Source organism: Aricia agestis, chromosome 5, assembly GCF_905147365.1.
Source record: "Aricia agestis chromosome 5, ilAriAges1.1, whole genome shotgun sequence".
Taxonomy (NCBI): domain Eukaryota; kingdom Metazoa; phylum Arthropoda; class Insecta; order Lepidoptera; family Lycaenidae; genus Aricia; species Aricia agestis.
In genome coordinates, this window is record NC_056410.1 from 2798078 (window position 1) to 2820461 (window position 22384).

Consider the following 22384-nt stretch of genomic DNA (forward strand, 5'->3'; position numbering starts at 1 on the left):
TCTCTGTCTACCTTTTATAGCGTAGACTTTCTCGTTGTAGCAATATATTTTTTTTTGCAAGCTACAGAAAAAGGAAAAATAGCGAAGGGTTTTGCACTTCTTCCACTTTATCCGTATTGTGATAGGCTAAGGCCGAAATTATAAAAAAATCAGCGACAAATTACCTTCGTATTTAGGATCTATGTTGTTATCAATGTCCATATTGAAGGAAAGCTGCGACGCTTCGGACATAGAACGCTGAGAGCGAAGTTTTTGACTGTGTTCCTAGGACAAAAACGTTTCCATTAGAATTTCTATGAGTTCGCGTACATCGTTTTGAAATTATTTTTTCATCAGACACCAGTGTTTATTATTGGCCAAACGGCTATTCGTAAGCACTTTTTAAAAACTCGAATAAAATATTACACATACCAATGTATCGTGGCTCTCGAAAGTCTTTTGCTTTTGTTTCTCTTCTTCGCTTTTAACTCCGACCTCAATAAGTTTCTCGAACTCTGGTACTGTACTCTGGAGCTCTTGATATGTGCCCTTTGCCACTATCTAGAATATTGTAATTGAAGTTTAAATAGAGAAAAACAAATTGATGTGAAATAAAGTTTATTTCATAATCGATTTTTGTGAAACCAAACTCACTTTCCCAGACCTCATGATGCAAACATTGTCAGCCTGTCGCGCGTAGTGCACGTGATGTGTGACCAGCACCACCGCGCGGTCGCGCAGGAACCCGCGCACGCACTCCTCGTACAGCGCCTGCGCCACCTGCACAGAGATACGTCATTGTGAGCGTGTGCGAGGGTACACGCGAGCGTGCACGCCCGCACACACACAGCGTGCAGCACGCACCTTGGCGTCAACGGCGGCGAGCGGGTCGTCCAGCAGGTAGAGGTCGGCGGCGCGGTAGAGGCAGCGCGCCAGCGACAGGCGCGCGCGCTGTCCGCCCGACAGCGAGGCGCCGCGCTCGCCCACCACCGTGCGGTCGCCGTGCGGCAGCAGCTCCAGGTCGCTCCGCAGCTGGCAACACTTCACCACCGCCTTGTAGCGCCGCAGATCCAGCTCCTGACCGAACAGGATGTTCTGGCGGACCTGGTCAAAACTATATTGTATTAGTTTGCCTTTTGATTGACTTTAAAATTTCTTGACACAAAATAATATACTCACAGAAGCTTCAAACAGCCACGGATCTTGCGATGCGTAGGAGACGACTCCGTTGACAGTGACCGATCCAGATGTGGGGGCTAGCTCTTTGAGAATGGCCATGAGCAGCGTCGACTTGCCAGAACCCACAGTCCCCAATACTGTCGTCAGTGTGCCAGGCAATATCTAAAAGAAAAAGGTATTATTTTAAACATGCCTTTAAGCACTCGTGTATTGATTTCAAAGTTTTTTACTGTCCATAAAATGCTAACAACGACATGTATTATTTTTTTTATTTCCTAATTAGATCATTTAAAACATAAAATCTTACATTGAGGTCGATTTCACTCAGAGCGACGACGCTTTTGTCTAATTTCTTGTTCTCGGCGTTCCGCCAGTGCGCAGTGTAGTTGTTGAATGAGACTATTACTTTCGGCTCCAGCTGTTCCAGATTGTGTTCCGATTTTATGTACGCTTGCTGCCTGAAATGTGTCGTTGAGTCAAGCTTGTACCAACAGCAAAATACGATTATATTATGACATGAATTCATAATAAAACACATACAATAGTTTTGAATAAAAAGGATTTGACAAACTGGATTCGGATAGTCTTTTGCGTTTAAGCTAAGACAATATTTAAATCCAATTTTGTTGCGTTTTACGGTGAGATTTTGTTTATCATTATCAAGCTTAGTAACTTTGTATGTGCGTCTAAAGGTAGATCAAAGTAGAGCCCATACGTTACTACCAACTACGACTCGTATCCATTGTGACTCAAAAACTTACCCATTACCAATCTTCTCAAAAACTCTCTTCGGTTCACTGGAGTCTATCTTCACCAAGTCAACGCCATCGTGGTTGTCCACTTCTGGCAGCAGTAGGAACTCTTGCACTCTCTTCACACTCACGTACGCTTCTAGCGTAAACGCGATGGACAGGGGAAGAAAGTCCACCAGGGTATACTTTAGAATGTCGTAGTAGGAGAATATCACGAATACCTGCGAAGCAAAGAAGTTGTTTGAATATGGTGTTTTTTTTGTTTTAAGACTTTGAATATGATGAGGAAGAAGATCATTTTGATATGATCATGTTCCATGGTAGGAGATGATGCTGAGGAAGATGGCCACTTTGGTGTTGAGCTTCACGCACGATATATTATGTCAGTGCTGTGACTGTACTACAGTTACCTTGGCGGCGGTGAGCTCGTTCCCGAAGGAGATGTAGGAGATGATGCTGAGGAAGATGGCCACTTTGGTGTTGAGTTTCACGCACGATATCATCACCGCCCGCAGCCACGACATCTTCTTTATGATGTTCATTTCTTTTCTGAAATGTTACAATCTGATTTATATTTTAACTTAAAAATGACGTTTGTTTTTCCGGTAATACTGCTTTGTTATGTTTATGGTAACTTTATGATATCTTATTAATTTTTTTTACCTTCTCGCCTTCCCAATGATCTTGGCAAACGCTTCCTCCCAAACGTTCATCTTGATGGCCTCTATACTCTGTACCACCTCGTTCATCAGCCGGATTCTGTTGTCCGTTCGCACCGCGGTCTGCCGTCGTAGCCTACTTGATATTTTGCCCAGGTACCCTGCAAATAAACGACAAATTTTATTTGAACTTCTAAATAAAACGTCTTTATTTATCCCTGTAATAGTTGGACCAATGGGAAGAAAAATATATCTATATGGGATATATAGGATGTGCTGTTGTTTCCTAGAACCGGCAGCGTCCAAGATTGGGCGGCGGCGCACTAGGCGTCTAATTGGTCTGTCCATGACATACATAGTGACGACTCTTTAAGTGTAAGCGAGACAGCTATGCAATTCACTCGCCATAAACAGAGACAGTACGTACCTTGAAACGGTATGAACAGGAGTAGAAACGCAACTCCGATGAAAGTAGACACCCCAATTTGCCTGTACATGAGGTAGACAGTGACGGCGCTCTCTATGGGCGTCCGGACGAGGTCCATGAGGAACAAGCTCGCCATGTCGAACCTCTGCATGTCTGTTGTGAGGAGATTGACCACCTGACCGGTTAAACCCTCTGAGGCTTTGCCCCCCGCCGCCAGGTCTAGCCGGAGAAGCTGAAACAATATTTTTTTAAACTACCTTCATGTTTTACGATTTAATGACAATAATTTTGAATTGATGTTTTGTTTGCCTTGCTCTCAGCTTTTTCACGGTCTATCCATAATATACAGTGTGTTAGTGTAAACACCGTTATCCTTGAAACGATCAAATGAGCCCGTCAAAATGAACAACTTTTTCTATGAGAACAATACTGGGAACTCAAAAAAAATGCCGTCTTCATACCTATACGGATGCCAGATATTATTATTATTATTATTATTATAACCATTTATTTCAGATCACAAGAATCCATAGTGTTAGTAGAAATACAATTAAAATTTAAATTATGTTAGTACATTACATTCTAATTCTTATAGTAAAAAAAATATTTATTAGGAATGGTAAGACATTGAAACTATTAATGAGCCAATCTCTATCTAACTGCACCTCTATCCAATGCCTTATCAAACCATCAAAATTGTCAGTTAATACCCTTAGAATGCTGTTATGACTACTTCTGACACGGTGCATCAATGACGCCACTCGTTTCCTTACTATGGCGTTACAGCCATCAGTGCGCATTTCGGCAAACACACCTGAGACACTACAGTACCTCGGTAGTCCTAACAGCATTCTAAAGATATTATTGTACTGAACACGAAGAGCATTTATCGCACGCTGGGTGTAGCTCGCCCACAGATTGCATGTGTAAAAGGACTGCCAGTAAGCTTTAAATAAAGTCACTTTCATTTTGCAAATCTACGAGTTAACATGTTTCCACGTACGGCCAACGCCCTTCGCTCCCTCTCAATGCGCGCGAGTCAGTTACCCAATGACCCAGGTATTTGAATTTATTGACTTTAGCAAGTGGAACTTCATTCAGTAAAACGGGTGGTATTGTGCTACCTTTATGTTCATGGGGTTGGAAAACAAGAAGTTCACTTTTCTTAGAGTTATACCTGAGTCCTTGGGCCTCGGCATACGCTTGACACTTGCCTAGCAGTTTTCTGAGGCCACTGATCGAGGGACTGAGCAACACCATGTCATCAGCATAACTAATGTTGTTCAACATTACTCCGCCAATGGAACAACGAACATTATTGCTGCTCAGTTCCTCGATCAGCTTATTTATGTAAAGGTTGAACAGACCTCAATTCATACTCGCTAGAGAGAGCCCCAGACCACTTTACAACATTCGCTTGGTTTTTGTACCAATAATCAAAAATATTTAATATCTCAACTGGAAGATCCGTCTCATCCAGCAACTTGTTCCGTAGCATGTCATAAGACACCATATCGAAAGCCTTCGAAGACGGATTTTTTTTTAGTTCCCAGCATTGTTCTCATAGAAAGTTGTTCATTTTGACGGGCTCATTTGATGGTTTCAAGAATAACGGTGTTTATGTCGCAGCCGACTGGTTTAAATAGCCGTTCAATCAAACAGTTAGCCCTTTGACTGAACAACACCATTCAATCACACGGCTATACGTCGTTTAGCCGACTTGTTGACTACAACGTTCAACACTACAGCTAGACGACGCTTAGGATGTTTACCTTTCTGTATATGAGCGAGGAGCAAGCGGCCTTTATCTTCATACTGGTCTCCAGCAGTAGCAGCAGTGCGGGGTGCATTATAACAGCACTCACTGCCATGAAACTGTAAACAATTATTATTATTTAATACTAGATGTTTAAATTCTTGTGTAAACTTTTAATACTTAGCACATCGTTTTTGGGTTAAAAATTCTTTAAATGTACCAAACTTTTTGTTGTCAGAGCTGCTCTGTGCTGTAGTGTGCAGCTCGAAAGTTAATTTAATAAGTGTTAGGTGTAAATTAGTCACATTATTTATGAGAACATAAAAGTGTTTTGTGTTTACTAAATAAGGTAGTTATTGCATCACCTTATTGATTCCCATATTGTTCACATTTCTCAGTAAAGAACAAGGGGCATTTTTGTATGGAACCCGTACCCAAGCTGTAGCACATCCACACATACACCATATGTGTGAATGAAATAGGGCTTGAAAAGCTGTACATTTTATTGTATGACCAGGTATGACGTAAAATCTCTAAACTATGGGAGTGAAAAGTTAAACGAGGGTAGAAGTAAGGAAAAAATCACAAAAGAACACCCCGTATTATTGCATCAATTTATAGTGCTGCTGGTAAGGAATAAAAACTAGCAACACTACAAATTAATTCAATAATACAGGCTCTTTTTTCTTTTGTGAAAAAATAAAACACCCTGTATTATTGCGCCATTCCCTAGTATTGCTTAACATTGCAAATTTTGTTTTAAAATATTAATTTTTTATCTCAATTCTTTTTGGTTAAAAAGTGGGCCCCGTGCGAGTTTCTTACGCCGGTTCTTCTCGCCGTGCCGGTGATAGGCACCGTAGCTAGTATTAACTTTCTGAAAGTATTTTCTTAAAATCTACTCAGAAATTAAACAATTTTTATTTATTATTTATTTCTTTTTTTTATTTTATTATTATTATTTTTTTATTTATTATAATTTTCCAAGGTAACGGTAAAATCCAGGAAAGGTTAGATTTTGAAGGTTTTATTGTTTTCTCATACGTTTCATTAAAATATGGAACTATATAAGTACTTTCATCAAGTTTGCCATATACCAGCAACGCTATAGATACAGGGTATTTTTTGTGATTTTTTCTTAGGGTAGAACCCTCGTTAACTTTTTTAACCCATGGTTTTTAGAGATTTTTCGACATACAATAAAATGTTCAACTTTTCAAGCCCTTTCATTTGGTATATTATGTCTCAATGTGCTACAGTAGTGGATACGATATGCCCCTCCAAAATAATTTGAAGTCCAGTGTAAATAAAGTGCCTACTGCAAACATTGTACTCAACATTGTGTATAAGTGTGTCTGTGACCTGTGTATCACAAGAAAAACTTGTTATGATGTGTTTGTGCATTATCATCAAGACGTGTTGGCACAGTTTCAACTCAAGGAAAATATTTCAGTTAATTACACTTTGTTACTTCCCTTTATCATGGAAGAAAAATTACAAAAATGTAAATGAGACGATGTAAATCTTTCACACGTTCTTATTTTCTCAATTCTTGGAAGTTTTAAAATGGTTTTAATGATTATAATTTTTGGTTGCCACTCTTGACTACACTTTCTTGTGATACAAGATTTTTGAAGAGTAATGTGTAATAAATTATAACGGCCTTTTGCGCACAGCGAAGATGTCTTTGCCTGATAAGTTTCTTAGGCCACTGAACAGACAAAATAAACAAAAATGTTATATCAGGGCCGGATTTATATTTTTTACGAGTATAGGCCACCTTAACTTTGTCGCCCCTATGTACGAACTCTGTCGCCATACTAGAACGCTGCCACCCATAGCCTATCTTAATATATATATTTCTTGTGTGCGTGTGTATGTGACTGAACTCCTCCTAAACGACTGGACCAATTTTGATGAAATTTTTTGTGTGTGTTCGTGGAGATTCGAGAATGGTTTAGATTTACAGTTTGGTCTACTGGAAAATGTTTTTTCAATTAATTTCTTATTTATAAGGAGTTGTTGATTTTGGAATGTTTTACATTAGATCCGGCGGACGGCGCTATCATCGCATTCAATATTATTCTATTTCAATTTTAGTTTGTCCTGACAGATGGTGCTACGATTAATTTGAAAAAAATTTTGTTATTCAATTCATGTGCTGATTAAAATATTAAATAAATAACACATAGGCTACAATTTTAACCGACTTTCAAAATGGGGGAGGTGTTATGTTCGTTTTCTTATATTCAACGATTACTCCGCCGTTTGTTAACCGATTTTCAAAATTTTTCTTTTGGTATATAGGGTATCATCCCAATTTGGTATTATATTCAGAAAAGTGGTGATCTGATGAAGGATCCATAAGTAATCGAGGGAACTCCTCAAAACTTATAGGGAAACATATGGTGACTTCGGTTTCGTGAGAAGTATTCTAAGCATATGCTACCAACAAGTAAGATTTTGCACCGAGATATACCTGGTATACCGTGGTTCGGATGGTGCTGAGAGAATTCCTGATTCTTTATAGATACAAGTTTGGGAGTTTCGGCGTTGTTTTAAGAACAGAAAGCATATGCTACTATGCAAATTACATTCTTCATCATCATCATCATCATCATCACTACCATATTATACCATTTCATAGTCTTTTAGATCGAGACTCGAGTTTGTCAAGCGATAATTTAAAAAAATCTATAACTACCTAATATTATAAACCTGAAGAGTATGTTTGCTTGAACGCGTCAATCTCAGAAACTACAGGTCCGATTTAAAAACTTATCTCAGTGTTAGATAGATCATTTATCGAGTAAGACTCATCATTTATCGAGAAGGTTATATTATATTATTACTCTAAGACTAATACGACAGAAGAAACTCAGGAAAATGTGGGAAAAACGGGGGAAATATTTTTTATGGGAAAATGTACCTACGGATTCTGTAAAATTTCTAATTTACGCGGGCGAAGCCGCGCGGGACATCTAGTACTCTATATATATCTTATGTTATCAGCTGTGTAAATATTAGTAAGGGGGTAGAATTCTTACCCAACAACACCAGCGGCATACAGGTACGCTTCGTACGTTTCCACACCAGAATGTGAAGGGGAAAAATATTTTATGAGACCCTCCAGGCACCATGGTGTTGATAATCTGTAATAATATAATACATACATCTTACAACTATTATGCATACATAAAAAACCTCTAGAATCTACAGTTTTTCATGTATGCATAATATGAAAATACTGTTTACAGTATAAGACAGTATTTTCCAAAGGTATACTGAAAACCTAAACCGCTAAAAAGAAGAAGCGAAAAGAAAACAAAAAAGTTTTTTTTCATGCTTCTGTAAACAGTTTTCTCGCCTTTTCGTTTATAATATTTCGCATTCCTTTGCTCATTATTATAATTAAATTTTCGGTTTTATGTATAATATATTCACTAATATTCATGATTATGCAAATATCGTTATACAGTACGGTGACTAACCTTATACCCGTATCAAATATTCCAAAAATAGTATTGACTATGATAAACTTAAGTCCGTATAGTTTTAATATAACACGAAGCAGCGACGGTTTCTTTCCTTTTTCTGAAAAGAAAAAAAAACAAAGAATGATGTAACATTATTTCAAAATAACAATTTTGGCTTTAGGGGACATATTACAGCCTCACTCAGAGACATCAAATGATAATAATTAAATTTCAATTTAATGAAGAGTTTGACAGATAATAAGTAGTAAGGCTTATGTAAAAATTTTCATTTAATTAAACTTAAATATTTAATATTCTTCTCTGAGTGCAACAGTTAAAGTTTATTTATACATCAATGATTACTGTCTTTCTGTCCGTTACCTTTTATCATTAGGGACCTTAGTAATAGTAACTTCTAGAAATAATACACCAATACTAAATATTATGTAAGTGTATTTCATATTCAGTGTTTCAGTTAAATGATAATTATTAGTACTTGGCACCGAATTGGAAATAAGGCATGTAACAGGCGTTATTCATGGCATATTTTATGGAAATTCTGAAAATCAAAATGCAGAAAGTTGCGACATCACCTGTGAAAACAGTATGTGGACGCCTTAAGAAATAACGTGTTGCTAGTTGATACTATAAATTTTATTGCCAGCCAAAAAGTAGAATTAATTATTTCAGCAGACGACGATTGTTGACTGTATGAATAATAATTAAATACATGATACATACTTTAATGTTTATTAAAAGTATAATATTATACTAAAATAGTAAATACCTATTTCATATTGTATTTAAAACGTATATTTGTAAAAATAATTCCTTGTTTACTTACAATGTTGAGACGATTATAAAATAATTACTTCTACATAATATATAGTAATTGTGTAAACTCACCTGAGCCTAGGAAGGTTTGCTGAGCAAATAATGATAAAACAGTAGCATTGACTTGTTATCAACAACTTACTATTTTCCCAGAAATGACATCATGGGTTTTGTCATTTAACCCAATTACAAAATAAATAGTTATTATTATCGCTCGGCAAAAATGGAAGAAGCAGCATAGTGGATTTTAGGTCTCTTTAATGACAAACAAGAAGTAAGCGAGGTGTCGAGATCGGTGATCCTAGGATTCCTAGGGCAAATTATTATCAAAGGAGGACGGGTAAAAATGATGGGAAATGTACCCACCACCAATAACTGTCAGAGGCATCTCGTTAGAAAGCTCTTTTCTTGGCTATCATTTGTTATTAACCCATCAAGCCCCATAAGCTTACTGGTGAGCGAGACACAATAGAAAAACAATAATTTCCAAGAATCCACGATCGAAGGATCAAGGAGTCAGCCTCATATCACTTTGGGAAAAAGTTATAAATAATAATTTAGAGGGGACATAAAGCAAAAAAAATTGTGGTTAATTAGTTTGTAACGTCGAAGTATAGATGGCGCTGTCTGGCACCTACATCGCGCTATCGCTTGTCAGACATCAACACTTATAAGGATTGAAGTAACGTTTGATATCTGATATAAATATGGGTCAAAAAGCCGTCCCATAGTACATGGGCACTTTTTGAATTTTTGATTGCGATCACAGCTGGCTGGAAGCTACTTTGATGGTCGCGTGTAACTTTATATATTGTATGAGAAATGAGATATGAGAAACATAAAGAAAAATAATATACGGGGTAAGTCAGCCACACTTTTAGGTACACATTTTGCATTTTGTTCGCCAAGTCACTGATTCTCTCGATTCGGGGCGCTGTGAACTGACCCTTAAACTATAATGTAATGTGAATTCAAACATCTACCTCCCGGCACACCTTGACAATATTAATTATGGACTAAAATATTACTCTACTCTTAGGAATTATTTAAACTTAAAGTCAGTAAATATTATTCCATTACTTTTTAAACTTTATTGGAGGGCTTTTTTTTAAATTTCTTAATTTTATTTTATTTTTTGCTTTTTAAACTTGTGCAGATCCTCTTGGAAGAGGTCGTCAATATGAGCCCAAACATGAAACCCCCACTTTGGGTTCATACGGAGCTCGGCTCCTATAGAATCCAGGTGATGCTGCAGCAGCAGCATGAAAATATTTACTTTTTATCTACCTTTTACTAATTGTCGCAATTAAAATGAGCCCAAACACGAAACCTCTACTCTAAGTTGGTGAGGAGTTGGGTATATTGATTACCAGGTGATGCTGCAGCACCAGGTCAACTTTCTAATAATGTATATAATTTCTATATACATTATTAGAAAGTTTCTAATAATGTAATAATTATTCATAAGTGGCACGAACCAGAATGCAAAATATAAAACCCACGACTGCAAGTTGCTAATCGGCCTATCAAGAACCAGATAAATTGTGATATTTCAGCAATGAGCAGGCTGATGATGATGAACTAATCTAAGAACACTCGATCATGTCAGGTTTCAAACAAAAAAAACTAGATCAAAATCGGTTCACTCGTTTGGATGCTTCGATGCCACAGACAGACAGACAGACAGACCGACAGACAGACACGTCAAACTTATAACACCCCTCTTTTTGGTCGGGGGTTAAAAATAGCTCTTTTTATATCTGGAATAAACGATTTTTCATTGATTTCTTTTAGCTATTACTTTTTTACCACAGTGATATGAGGCTAGCCCCATAATAGCAAATCCTAGTCACAAAAAAACCTTTCTAACGACATACGACTTAGTCCGTGACTCAGGGGTACATTTTGCCCGTTCTCCTTTGTTAGTAATTGGTCAGTAAGTTATCAGATGGATCGTTATGTTTGATTACGATCAGAGATTGGCAGCTATTTTGCCTCCTCCAGATTCGAAGGTCGTGGAAAGCCTATAATATGATTTATGTGGTCCAGTTATGACTTTCTTTTTCTTCACGTTGCCTACCTTCTTTTTCTAGCTCCTGTTTCCACACCCCAGCCATGGCGTCGCCCCGCGGCGCTGCCCGATGTGATGGCGTACATCTGTGGAATATAATATACTTACAGAATAACATATTTACTTCAAAACAATAATATTACGATAATCATACTCAGGACCCCCGTAAGGGCTACTGGCGCCTGTGTGCAAAAAAAAGGATTTTGGCGCCCCTTTTATGCAAATTTTTTGGGTCCTTGGTTTTGGCGCCCCTAAAGATGGCGATTTGGCGCCCCTAGAGAATGGCGCCCGTGTGCATTGTACACATTGCACATATGCTAGCGGGGGCCCTGATCATACTAATATTATGAATGCGAAAGTCCGTTTGTTTGCTACCTTTTCACGCTTAAACCACTGAACCGATTTTTCTGAAATTTGATATGGCGATACTTTGAGTCCCAGGAAAGGACATAGGATACTTTTTATTCCGGAAAAATGTAAAGCTCCCGCGTAATAAACGAATTTTTTGTATCTTCGATTTTTCCGATTATAATTTGATATTCTTTGAACTCCATAACTTGAAACCAGTCTAGGCTATTGCCAATCATAATTTATCTTCAAGGTCATATAAATGTATACTAAGAATTAGAGAGATAACATCAGATATTTAATCAAGGATTAACTTTAACCCAGAATGGCGCAGTAGGTCAATTTTTAATTCCAACCAGCGTTCCTTGGCGATTGAACTTATCAACACTTGTCACATAAGACATTTCAATGTTGAGCTAAGAATCCCATAATATATATCTGAAGAAATTATGTTATTTACCTGTAAATATCATCAATGGTGAGGTCCCCTCTGCGGCCCTTAACAAATATCGGCCGCGTATACCTAAAAAAATAAATAAACGTAAAATTATTTAATCGTCCCGTTACCAATAGAATTTAAACGAAGAAACTATAGCCATCGCCCATCACGCCATACCCTGCAGATACAGTAAATCGAGGTAACGTAGTCCTCTGATTCCTCCTTTAAAATAGAGCCTATCTAATTATTTATTTTTTAAATATCTTCAGGAAGAGTGAGTATATGCCTCTACGTTTTTATTTTATCGAAAAGATCTTTCAAATATTTTGTTTTATGGTCGGTGGATTGGCGGGGTACGGGGCATTCATTTTTTGCGATTTTTGAAGGGTCATATTTTTTAACCGACTTCCAAAAAGGAGGAGGTTATATTACGTTCGTCTGTTTATTATTATTTTTTTGTATGTTTAACCATAACTTCGCCGTTTGTGGACCGATTTTCATGATTCTTTTGTTGTTGTACAGGGTTGAATCCGAGGTTGGTACCATGTTCACAAAAGTGGTGATCTGATGATGGGATCCATGAGGAATCGAGGGGACTCCTTAATTTGTATGGAAGCATATAGTGATTACAATTTTTTGACAAGCATTCGAGGAAAATGCTACCAAAAAGTAAGATTTCGCACCAGGTTATACCCTGGATCCGAAGGTACCGAACAGAACTTTTGAATCCTTATAGATACAGGTTCGGGGATTTCGGCGTTGCTTAAACAACTGAAAGCATAAGCCAACACATCAATTTGATTGATCATCATCATCACAACCATAATTATACCATGGGTCATCTCATTATAAGCCAATTATTGGTACTTTTCGTGATATTTTGCATCGAAGCAGACTTCAAAAGAATAAAAATTGAGTACAGAATTCGTTGAGATTTAGTCGAATTTTGAAAAAGGCACTAATGAAGAATAAGAATTATTTCATACTTTTTAGGTCATTTTAAGAGTATTGTTTTTTCCTTGCAAGTCGGGTTCAATTTTTTGTAAAAAAATAATAATAATTTACTTATTAGAAAATTTAGAAAAAATCGAACGTAGAAGCATACATTTAACAGATCCCAATATTGTATTAAAAAAAACATTTGTCTAGACGCATGATTGTCCAAGGAGTAAATTGGAGAATACGTTTATGGAAAAACAGTGTCAGCGTACCCTCGTTAAGCCTTCAAATGACGTGAAAGGAAGCCCCAGAAAGAAATTATAGAATAAGTAAAATAAGCCCAGATAAAAAGTTCATTCGAATTCGTACTTCGAATTTCGGTTCGATTTTATTAAAACCAGAGTCAAACCAAGATTCATGCAGTTATGCTAGGTGGTCATGCTAAGGGCCTGATTACAACTAACGAGTAGAGTGACGACAGTAGCGACACTTCACTCTGGCTGTGCCCTCGGCCAATCAAGTGACACTGTCGTCTCATATCACACACACATTGTCTATTTGCATTTTGCACTTTGATTGGCCGAGAGCACTGTCTCGCTCATCCTCACTATTCTACTCGGAAGGTGTAATCAAGCCCTAAGCCTAGCCTCATTACACCCGCTATCAGTTGCCACTATATCACCACTTACCAGAAGCAAAGGCTGGAGAAGGGGTTGCTAGTTTCGCGGGGGTTCCGGTCCCGCTGCTTATCGAAGTACCCTGGATCCATGTTGTCATTTACACACGAGCATACTCATCGAAATCTGGAACAAAAGAGATTAATTTTACTTGACTTTGAAAAGCTTTGCGAATTGCTACAAATAGTCAGCTGCCAAGAAGTTAATACAAAGTCAGCCGACTGCAAAAGAAACTTGAAATACACTTTTCTAAAGCAGGATAAAGGTATTACACTAATCACAATAATATTTAAACAAACTAGTTGGTGCCCGCAACTCTATTGCACCAAAATTCGTTTATAGTGCGGGAACCGTAAATTTTTCCGGAATGAAAAGTATCCTATGTCCTTTCTCGGGACTCAAAGTATCTCCATACCAAATTTCATCAAAATGGGTTCAGCGGTTTGGGTGTGAAGAGGTAACAGACAGACAGACAGACAGAAAAACAGACACACTAGACTACCCGAATCTAGCGCACACACTTTCGCGTGTTTTCAGAAAACTGATGATGATGAAAATAGCAAAATGATGATGATTTCTATACATGTTGTTAATGAAAATTACCGATACCTAACCAATTAAAAAAACCCCCGCCAAACATCTTTAAAAAGTAATGAAATAATATATTTTACTGACTTTAAGTTTAAATAATTCCTAAATGTAAAGTGATATTTTAGTCCATAATTATTGTTGTCACGGTGTGTCGGGGGACCGCCAACAGTGTATTTTGCATTTTGTATCGCAATGTCACTGATTGTCTCGGTTCGGTTCGCTGTGACCTGACCCTTAAACTATAATGTTATGTGAAATCAAACATCTACATTAGCGGTCCCCCGACACACCTTGACAACAATTATGGACTTAAATATCACTTTACATTTAGGAATTATTTAAACTTAAAGTCAGTAAAATATATTATTTCATTACTTTTTAAAGTTGTTTGGCGGGGGTTTTTTTAAATTTCTTAATTTTCTTTCATGCTTTTTAAACTTGTGTTGGTTATAGTGCAGAATAATTCCTATTAACAGGATCATATTATATCCCAATGAATACCATCTACGAATGTCCTTTTGGATGAGGCCGTCAATATGAGTCCAAACATGAAACCTCCACTTTGGGTTCATATGGAGCTCGGCTCCTATAGAATCCAGGTGATGCTGCAAAAATTTATTGGCTATCTACGTCTTACTAGTTGTCGCAATTCAAATGAGCCCAAACACGAAACCGTTGCTCTAAGTTGGTGAGGAGTTGGGTATCCTATTGATTACCAGGTGATGCTGCAGCACCAGGTCAACTTTCCATTAATGTGTAAATATTCATAAATGTCACGAACTAGAATGCAATAAAGGCCACCAAACGACTGCAAGTTGCTAATCGGCCCTTCATGAACCAGATGAACCGCGATTTTTCAGCACGGAGCAGGCTGATGATGATGAACTATAGCTAAGAACACTCTGAACGAAGTCAGCTTTCAAACAAAAAAAACTAGATCAAAATCGGTCCACCCGTTTGGATGCTACGATGCCACAGACAGACAGACAGACACGTCAAACTTATAACACCCCTCTTTTTTGTCGGGGGTTAAAAAAGAAAGTAGAGTATTATTAACATGTAATTCACGTTTCGCTGATACGGGTAATCCCATCTATACTTATAAAATATTAAATTAAGAAATTAAAAAAAAACCCCCGCCAAACAACTTTAAAAAGTAATGAAATAATATTTACTGCCTTTAATTTCAAATAATTCCTAACTTGTGTAAAGTAATATTTTAGTCCATAATTGTAGTCCGTCATTTCTTGAGTTAGAAACATGAAACTTTATTTTTGTGCTACTGATTAAAAATGAATGGATACGTATTTAGGTGTTTCTGGTAATTCTACCCCCAAGGGGGTGAAATTGGGGTAGAAAGTTTCAATGAAAGTCCGTCATTTCTTGAGTTAGAAACATGAAAGTTTATTGACGTTTGCGTTTGACGTTTGCTTAAATAGGGTCCGATTTTACCCTTTATATAAGGAACCACAAAAACAAAAAGGAGAAAACTATCCATCTTTGTTATTATACTATGTTAACGCGGATGAAGTCGCGGGCAACAGCTAGTTCGGTATAACTAAGGCAGCCTTCCGTCCGGATTTCCCCGGATTTGTTTTTGAAAAGTGTCCGGGTGAAATCCGGACATTTTTGTTGAGAAAAATCCACACGGTTTGTTCTGAGCTGATCAAAATCAAGTACGATTTCAATAACTTAAGTTACTTACTCAATCAAATTAAGTATTGCAAAATTTTGTTGGAAAATAAAGATGTTTTCTCAAAACTTTGCAAGACATAATCTTAAATACTCTTAAAAGGTGTCCGGGGAAATACCCACATTTCGGCCAAATGTCCCGAGACTCCCGGACATTTGGCCGAAATTTGATCAAGATATCAAATAGATCAAGATCTATGTCTGTGAGTTCAACGGTTTCAGGCCTGAAGAGGTAACAGACAGAGAGACAGACAGACAGACACACTTTCACACTTATAATATTAAGTAGTATGGATAATGGAAGTGCGAATGTTATTAAGAATCTCAGAAAGAGTTGTATGCTTCAATGACGTCATTATAAGTAACCAAAGCGGGGAAACCCCGCGACCTTTGCTTCAGGTAATAAAGTTAAAGGAAAAGTACGCTCGTGCCACAGGCCACAGCTGCACACTGCACATAAAATTAAATGTATTATTCAAATTCAAATTCTTTACTAAGCATACTATAATATACAATAGTATAAAAGCTAGGTAGCGTACATCACGTCGTCTAATCTCATGCTAAGTAAAAACTTGTGTTATGGCAATACTTATCGGCATATCGAATTTGGTGCACAGATGAGCAGTTTTTGTTCTCTTTTTGTAGTGGCATAAATCGTAATACTTTCCCTCCTAGCTAACTGGTTTCAGGGTGGCTCACATCTTCAAGAATGTCATTTTTTCGTCGAAATCTTCTTGAAGTCAGGCTTCTAGAATGGAATCTGCTCCGTCTTCTCTTATATAGATAAAGTCATGTTTTTAGAGCCATTTTACAATTGTACAACAGAAAAATAAAGCATAGGTACATAATTCAAATTATAATAACGGTGAAAAATCAACATTCAAAACTTTGATACTTATATAAAAATAATCAGTTCGTAATTCATTAGTATGAGTCCCTGGGACGGCTGGGACTCACTCGGCGTAATAACTCACCAAATATGGTATGTACGCACTCATTCTCTCCGCACCATGTCGCCCGCGTCACTACATGAAGGTACTGAGACGTGGGGGCAGGGTGACCATATTTAAATTACAGATCCTGCCAAACTTTGGTCAAAAACTGCCAAATCCTGCCAAAGCCTGTAGTAAAAAATGCCTAAATACTGCCATCTTTATTTACTGTTGTTTTAAAGTAAGAAAAGTAAAAATACACTTAATATAATATATTGCATTTTTTATAAGATTAAAGATTTGCATCGTCTTCTTCCATTTCTTCATCTCTATACATAGATTTGTTCATGCGATACAAAATTTACTTTGTAGGTTTGAAGGAAAATTTGTAATCACTATGCTCACCATTCATGCAACATAGATGCAACATGTTTGTTTATAAAATCGGCCAAGTACGAGTCGGGCTCGCTCACGAAGGGTTCCGTACCGTTACAGAGAAAAATCAGAAAGTACTTAGGCAAAAAATTGTGTTTTTTATGGGATCAAATATTTATTTTATTAAAATTTTATTATTATTAATAATTAAAATACAAAATATATAATTAAGAATTTTGTGAAAATTTAAACCCTCTTACTAATAAACGCTGTAGAAGCTTTGAATAGTTATACAGTACTTTGTCTTCTTCAATCCAATTAAAAATGTCACTTGTGTGACAGGAACAAAACACTGTATAACTATTCATAGCTTATATTAATAGCGGCACCGGAAATACACAATCTGTGAAAATTTCAGAACTCTAGCTATAGCGGTTCTTGAGATACAGCCTGGAGACAGACAGACGGACAGACAGACATCGAAGTCTCATGAACAGTTTTTACCCTTTGGGTACGGAACCCTAAAAACGGTTCCGAGTTTTTGTATTGATTTGGGAGAACATTATTTCGCATGAAGCGTTGGTAAGCATAACAATCCCTTTGAAACATTTAAAATTATACTGTCTATTAGAATTTCGCATTCTGCCTATTGCACCCCAAAAATTATCTACACTTAAAACAGAATTGGAAAAAAAGAAAGAAAATAAATTTATTTGGTAATATTAATTTGAATTACTACCACCAGATTCTAATAAATCACTGACTTCTTTGATGCAAAAATAACATTTAATTTTCATACCCCAATCCTGCCAAAACCTGCCAAGTTTTTAAAACGTCAACCGATCATGCCACAGGCCAAAATAAGACGCCAATCCTGCCAAAATGGCAGGAACCTGCCACATATGGTCACCCTGCGTGAGGGAAACTAGCTGCTAAGACCCGTTTAAAATTTTGATGTAAGTCCCTGGGACTCAGGAAGTGAATTAATGGTTAATCAAGTAATCGCCAGAGTCCACAAATAAAATGACTAACTATCGTGGACAATAGATTTAGGCGAGACACCAAGCGTGACCGCTTACAACCTAAACATCCTCGGCGTTCGTGGATTCGAGGACAAAACAAAAGACAACAATACGTATATCCGATAACCAAGCGAATTCTTCGTATTTTATTCTAGAAATCTTATATCTACGACTAGATGTTCCACGCCGCTTCGCCCGCGTAAATTAGGAATTTCACGGAATCCGTACATTTTTCCGCAAAAAATAGCCATGTCCCTTCACGTGGTCATTCTTCATGTGTTTGGCACACATGAAGAATATAACATAAAAATTGCTCCAGTAATTCTGATATATAATAATTAGTGATGCAACGGATCCCTGTTTCTGTTTCCACAAGTGCGGAAGTTCCGCGCGATTTTCAACATCCGTTTCTGCTTCTGTTTCCGCAACTTTTATAACGGAGATTTAAACGGAAGTTTACAACCGACACGACGGCGGCCAAATTACTTTTTATAAAATATAACAGTTTGCCATTAAGACGCTGACAACTGCCAATGACCTTGAGGATTCGCATTTCTAAGCCACGCCCCCTAATTGTCCGATAAGACAGCGCCAACTTTGCTAGCGGCTAAACCCGGAAACTTCTAAAAGATAGGTTTGATTAATATTGAGCTGTCGCATAGAGATTTCAATAGATGGCGCGTAATAAATAAATACATGTACTTTATTTCCGTGAGCGAACTATAAGAGTGCGGAAGATTAGTGCAGAATGCAGATAGAACGGAGCACAGCGGAGAGGTAATATTAACGCACTTGAAAATAAACTTTATAATCATTAAACTAAAGTGCATAAATGCTTGAACCTTACAAAAAATGCACGTTTGTCCTCGAGCATACGCGGGAATCTTTAAAAGTTTGAAGTCGATATTATACTGATTCGTTATGTCTATTGTGGTAGTAATGTAAGCCATACACGTTACGCAGGTAGACCGGAATGTGTGTGGGAATATACCTGTGCAGTTTTTTGGACCTGCGCAGGCGACCAGGTCCCACACACATACCGGTATACCTGTGCAGGAATACCTGCGTGCTGTACAGGTGGATCTCTCCCGTCCCCGGTAGACCGTAGCGTGTAAGGCTTACTTATGGTAAATAAAACACAGTTATTCTTTTATAATATACCTATTATATTATAAAATAATGACAAAACCCAACTGCGTAAAAACATTCAATTTTTTTCATAAACATTTTTTCTGTTACATTACAATTTACATTAAAATTACAATTACATAAGTACAGCAAGAAATAAAACAAAATTCAGGAATCGTTTTTTACTGTCCCGGCAAACGTTGCTTTGCCATAATATTATATTTACGATAATATTATTATTTTAATTAAGTGACTAACGGCCGTTCCCAATATATGATCTATCTCTGGTTTTGCCCTACTAGAGATATGAATAGCTCACATTAGACATTAGAGACATATATTTTGTCAATTGTGAGCTATTCCTATATATATATATATACATAGCTGGGCACCGTTAATCAAATAGTTAACTTCGTTAATCGTTAATCCGTTAAAAAAAATGTTAGCTTCGTTAAACGTTAAAGCGTTACACTGCGGACGAATTAGCGCAAGTTAACGTTAATCGTTAATCCGTTAATATGTGTAATATGGCCTTGTTGTAACTTATATCATTGCGTTAGTGTACATACAAAACCTGTTGGTTTAAGGTTTTGGAAGTTAACAGGTTAGGGACAAAACAAAATACTTCTATAATTATTGTATTCTAGGTAGAAATTACAATACAATAATTATTATAGATATAGTTTATTGTTATTATAAATCATTTGCATGTTGATAAAGAAGAGTGCAGTATAATTTAGTTAGGTAACTAAATTATACTGCACTCTTCTTTATTAACATAATGAAATGATAAAACGAAACAAATATCTTCTCACTCGCATGCGCCTGAAAATGTATATCTAGTATTATTTTTGTTTCGTCTGAACCTGTTTTCGCGCGGCGCCGCGGTGCCGTGCGGTAAATAGTAGGCATTGGATTAACGATTAACGGACTTCTGCATATTAACGGAAGTTAACCAGTCCGTTAATATTTTTAAAAGTTAATCCGTTAATCAAAATGTTAACTTCGTTAATTAACGATTAACGGATTAACGAGTTAATGCCCAGCTACGTATTACTTTAGGGTGTGTACGTGTTCCTTGTAGAGAGTTCACTGTGAAAGTAGCAGCTCTGAAAGACGATTTTTTTTTCTTTTGTATGAGCAAGGGCAAGTGTCACGAGTTTCCCATACAAAAGAAAAAAAAATTAGGTCTTTCAGCGCTGCTACTTTTACAGTGAACTCTCAACAAGGAACACGTACAAACCCTGTGTCGAGAAAATTGAATGCCGAAATCACCTACTTCGGAACTTCTGTAATAGGCTAAAAATTTACAAACTGATACGAAATATCCCATCAAAGACACAAATTTGACCCAAAGCGTGATCATGATGAAGTTATTAGAAAATTATTAGAAAACTTTGGCCGGGTGATAAAAAGAAGACCCAACACTGCAAGTGCTAACCTAGTAAAAGACATTTTATATTTAAAAAAAATAAGCTTCGTTTCTTCTATCAAACATGGCCAAGAAAATTAAAAACAAGCAATAAGAGATTTAGAATTACAAGAAGGAATTAAAGTAAAGCCTTGCGGGCTATTTATAGATACAGACTTGCCATTTTTAGAAGCAACGCCCGATGGAATTTGCGATGAAAAAACTATTTTAGAAATTAAATGTCCCATCACAGCATATAACATTGGAGTAGACGCTGCTATAACACAACAAAAAGTTACATTTTGGAAAATAGATAAACAGGGCAAATTAAATATAGACAAAAATCACTCCTGGTTTTATAAGGTGCAAGGGCAGCTCCATATTTCAGGTTACGAATATTGCCTTATTATTATTGATAGGCATGTAATGGTCTTCATTTGAGTCACTATCAATTATCAATATTAGATTGCAAAGTATGCATAGAAATGTGAATTTTGAATTGAGGCCATCTTGCTTTTCACCTACTAGTTCTATGTCAGTTAAAGCACATCCAAAAGGACCATGATGAGAAATTTCTTGCAACCTCTTATAAAAATATGAAACACTTATAATTCTTCTTCCGACATCAGGTTTCTTCTGAGGAAGTGCAGTTTCAACAATAAGCTTTTCAGCATCACATTCAGCCTCCAAACTACATAGTCCAGTGTCATGGGTACTTTTTTCTTCCAGCCTGTAAGTAAGTTTATACTTTGAGACATCGACATTTAACAACAGTTTAAAAACTGGATCACCACAAAATTTCATAAATTAAAATGATTAACTTTTCGATTATTGGGAAATAGGAATTAGGATAAAATTATACAGAACTCAATATTTAAAAAAGCCTTTTGCTCGTTTGCCTTCTAATTTCATTAAAAAGGTATACTAAAAATTTTATTAGGCTAATACGCTGCACTCCGCAGTAGGGGTGGGTCGTTATGTGATTTTTAACCGACGAAACAAGTTGTAACTGTACGACGCGGGCGCCCGGTAACGGTGTGACGTCATATCACAATTTCGCCGCGCGGGCCCCATACAATAAACGTGATTTTTTGCTCTATCTCAATAACTGCAACAGGTAGGCACTTGAAATTTTCATCAAGGCCTTAATTATATATGTACTTTAATAATTAATAATAATATTATATTATGTTACTAAACTTTTCGATTATTGGGAAATGGGAATTAGGATAAAATTATACAGAACTCAATATTTAAAAAAGCCTTTTGCTCGTTTGCCTTCTAATTTCATTAAAAAGGTATACTAAAAATTTATTACGTTAATACGCTGCACTCCGCAGTAGGGGTGGGTCGTTATGTGATTTTTAACCGACGAAACAAGTTGTAACTGTACGACGCGGGCGCCCGGTAACGGTGTGACGTCATATCACAATTTCGCCGCGCGGGCCCCATACAATAAACGTGATTTTTTTCTCTATCTCAATAACTGCAACAGGTAGGCACTTGAAATTTTCATCAAGGCCTTAATTATATATGTACTTTAATAATCAATAATAATATTATAATAAAATAAAAAATTAAGGGGGGCTCCTATACAAAAATCACAAATTTTGGCCTATTTTGCACTATAACGGTATGTGTATTCATAAGGGAGTCCGATTAGTAACATAATATAATATTATTATTAATTATTAAAG

The 22384-nt window shown here is 36.8% G+C and overlaps 1 protein-coding gene across 1 annotated transcript in view; it reads right to left on the bottom strand.

Moving 5' to 3' along the window:
* LOC121726807 (probable multidrug resistance-associated protein lethal(2)03659) overlaps positions 1-22384 on the bottom strand; it is a 64000-nt gene that overhangs the window by 11149 nt on the left and 30467 nt on the right. Inside the window, exons 2-17 of the mRNA XM_042114338.1 lie at positions 13549-13662; positions 11942-12004; positions 11143-11219; positions 8244-8346; positions 7800-7904; positions 4769-4871; positions 2997-3228; positions 2574-2730; positions 2321-2459; positions 1920-2131; positions 1466-1616; positions 1159-1320; positions 844-1083; positions 634-759; positions 412-540; positions 165-264 (exon numbers count right to left, since the gene is read on the bottom strand). Of these exons, the coding sequence (XP_041970272.1) occupies positions 165-264; positions 412-540; positions 634-759; positions 844-1083; positions 1159-1320; positions 1466-1616; positions 1920-2131; positions 2321-2459; positions 2574-2730; positions 2997-3228; positions 4769-4871; positions 7800-7904; positions 8244-8346; positions 11143-11219; positions 11942-12004; positions 13549-13628 (2179 nt within the window). The 5' untranslated portion in view covers positions 13629-13662. The remainder of the gene's footprint in view (positions 1-164; positions 265-411; positions 541-633; positions 760-843; positions 1084-1158; positions 1321-1465; positions 1617-1919; positions 2132-2320; positions 2460-2573; positions 2731-2996; positions 3229-4768; positions 4872-7799; positions 7905-8243; positions 8347-11142; positions 11220-11941; positions 12005-13548; positions 13663-22384) is intronic.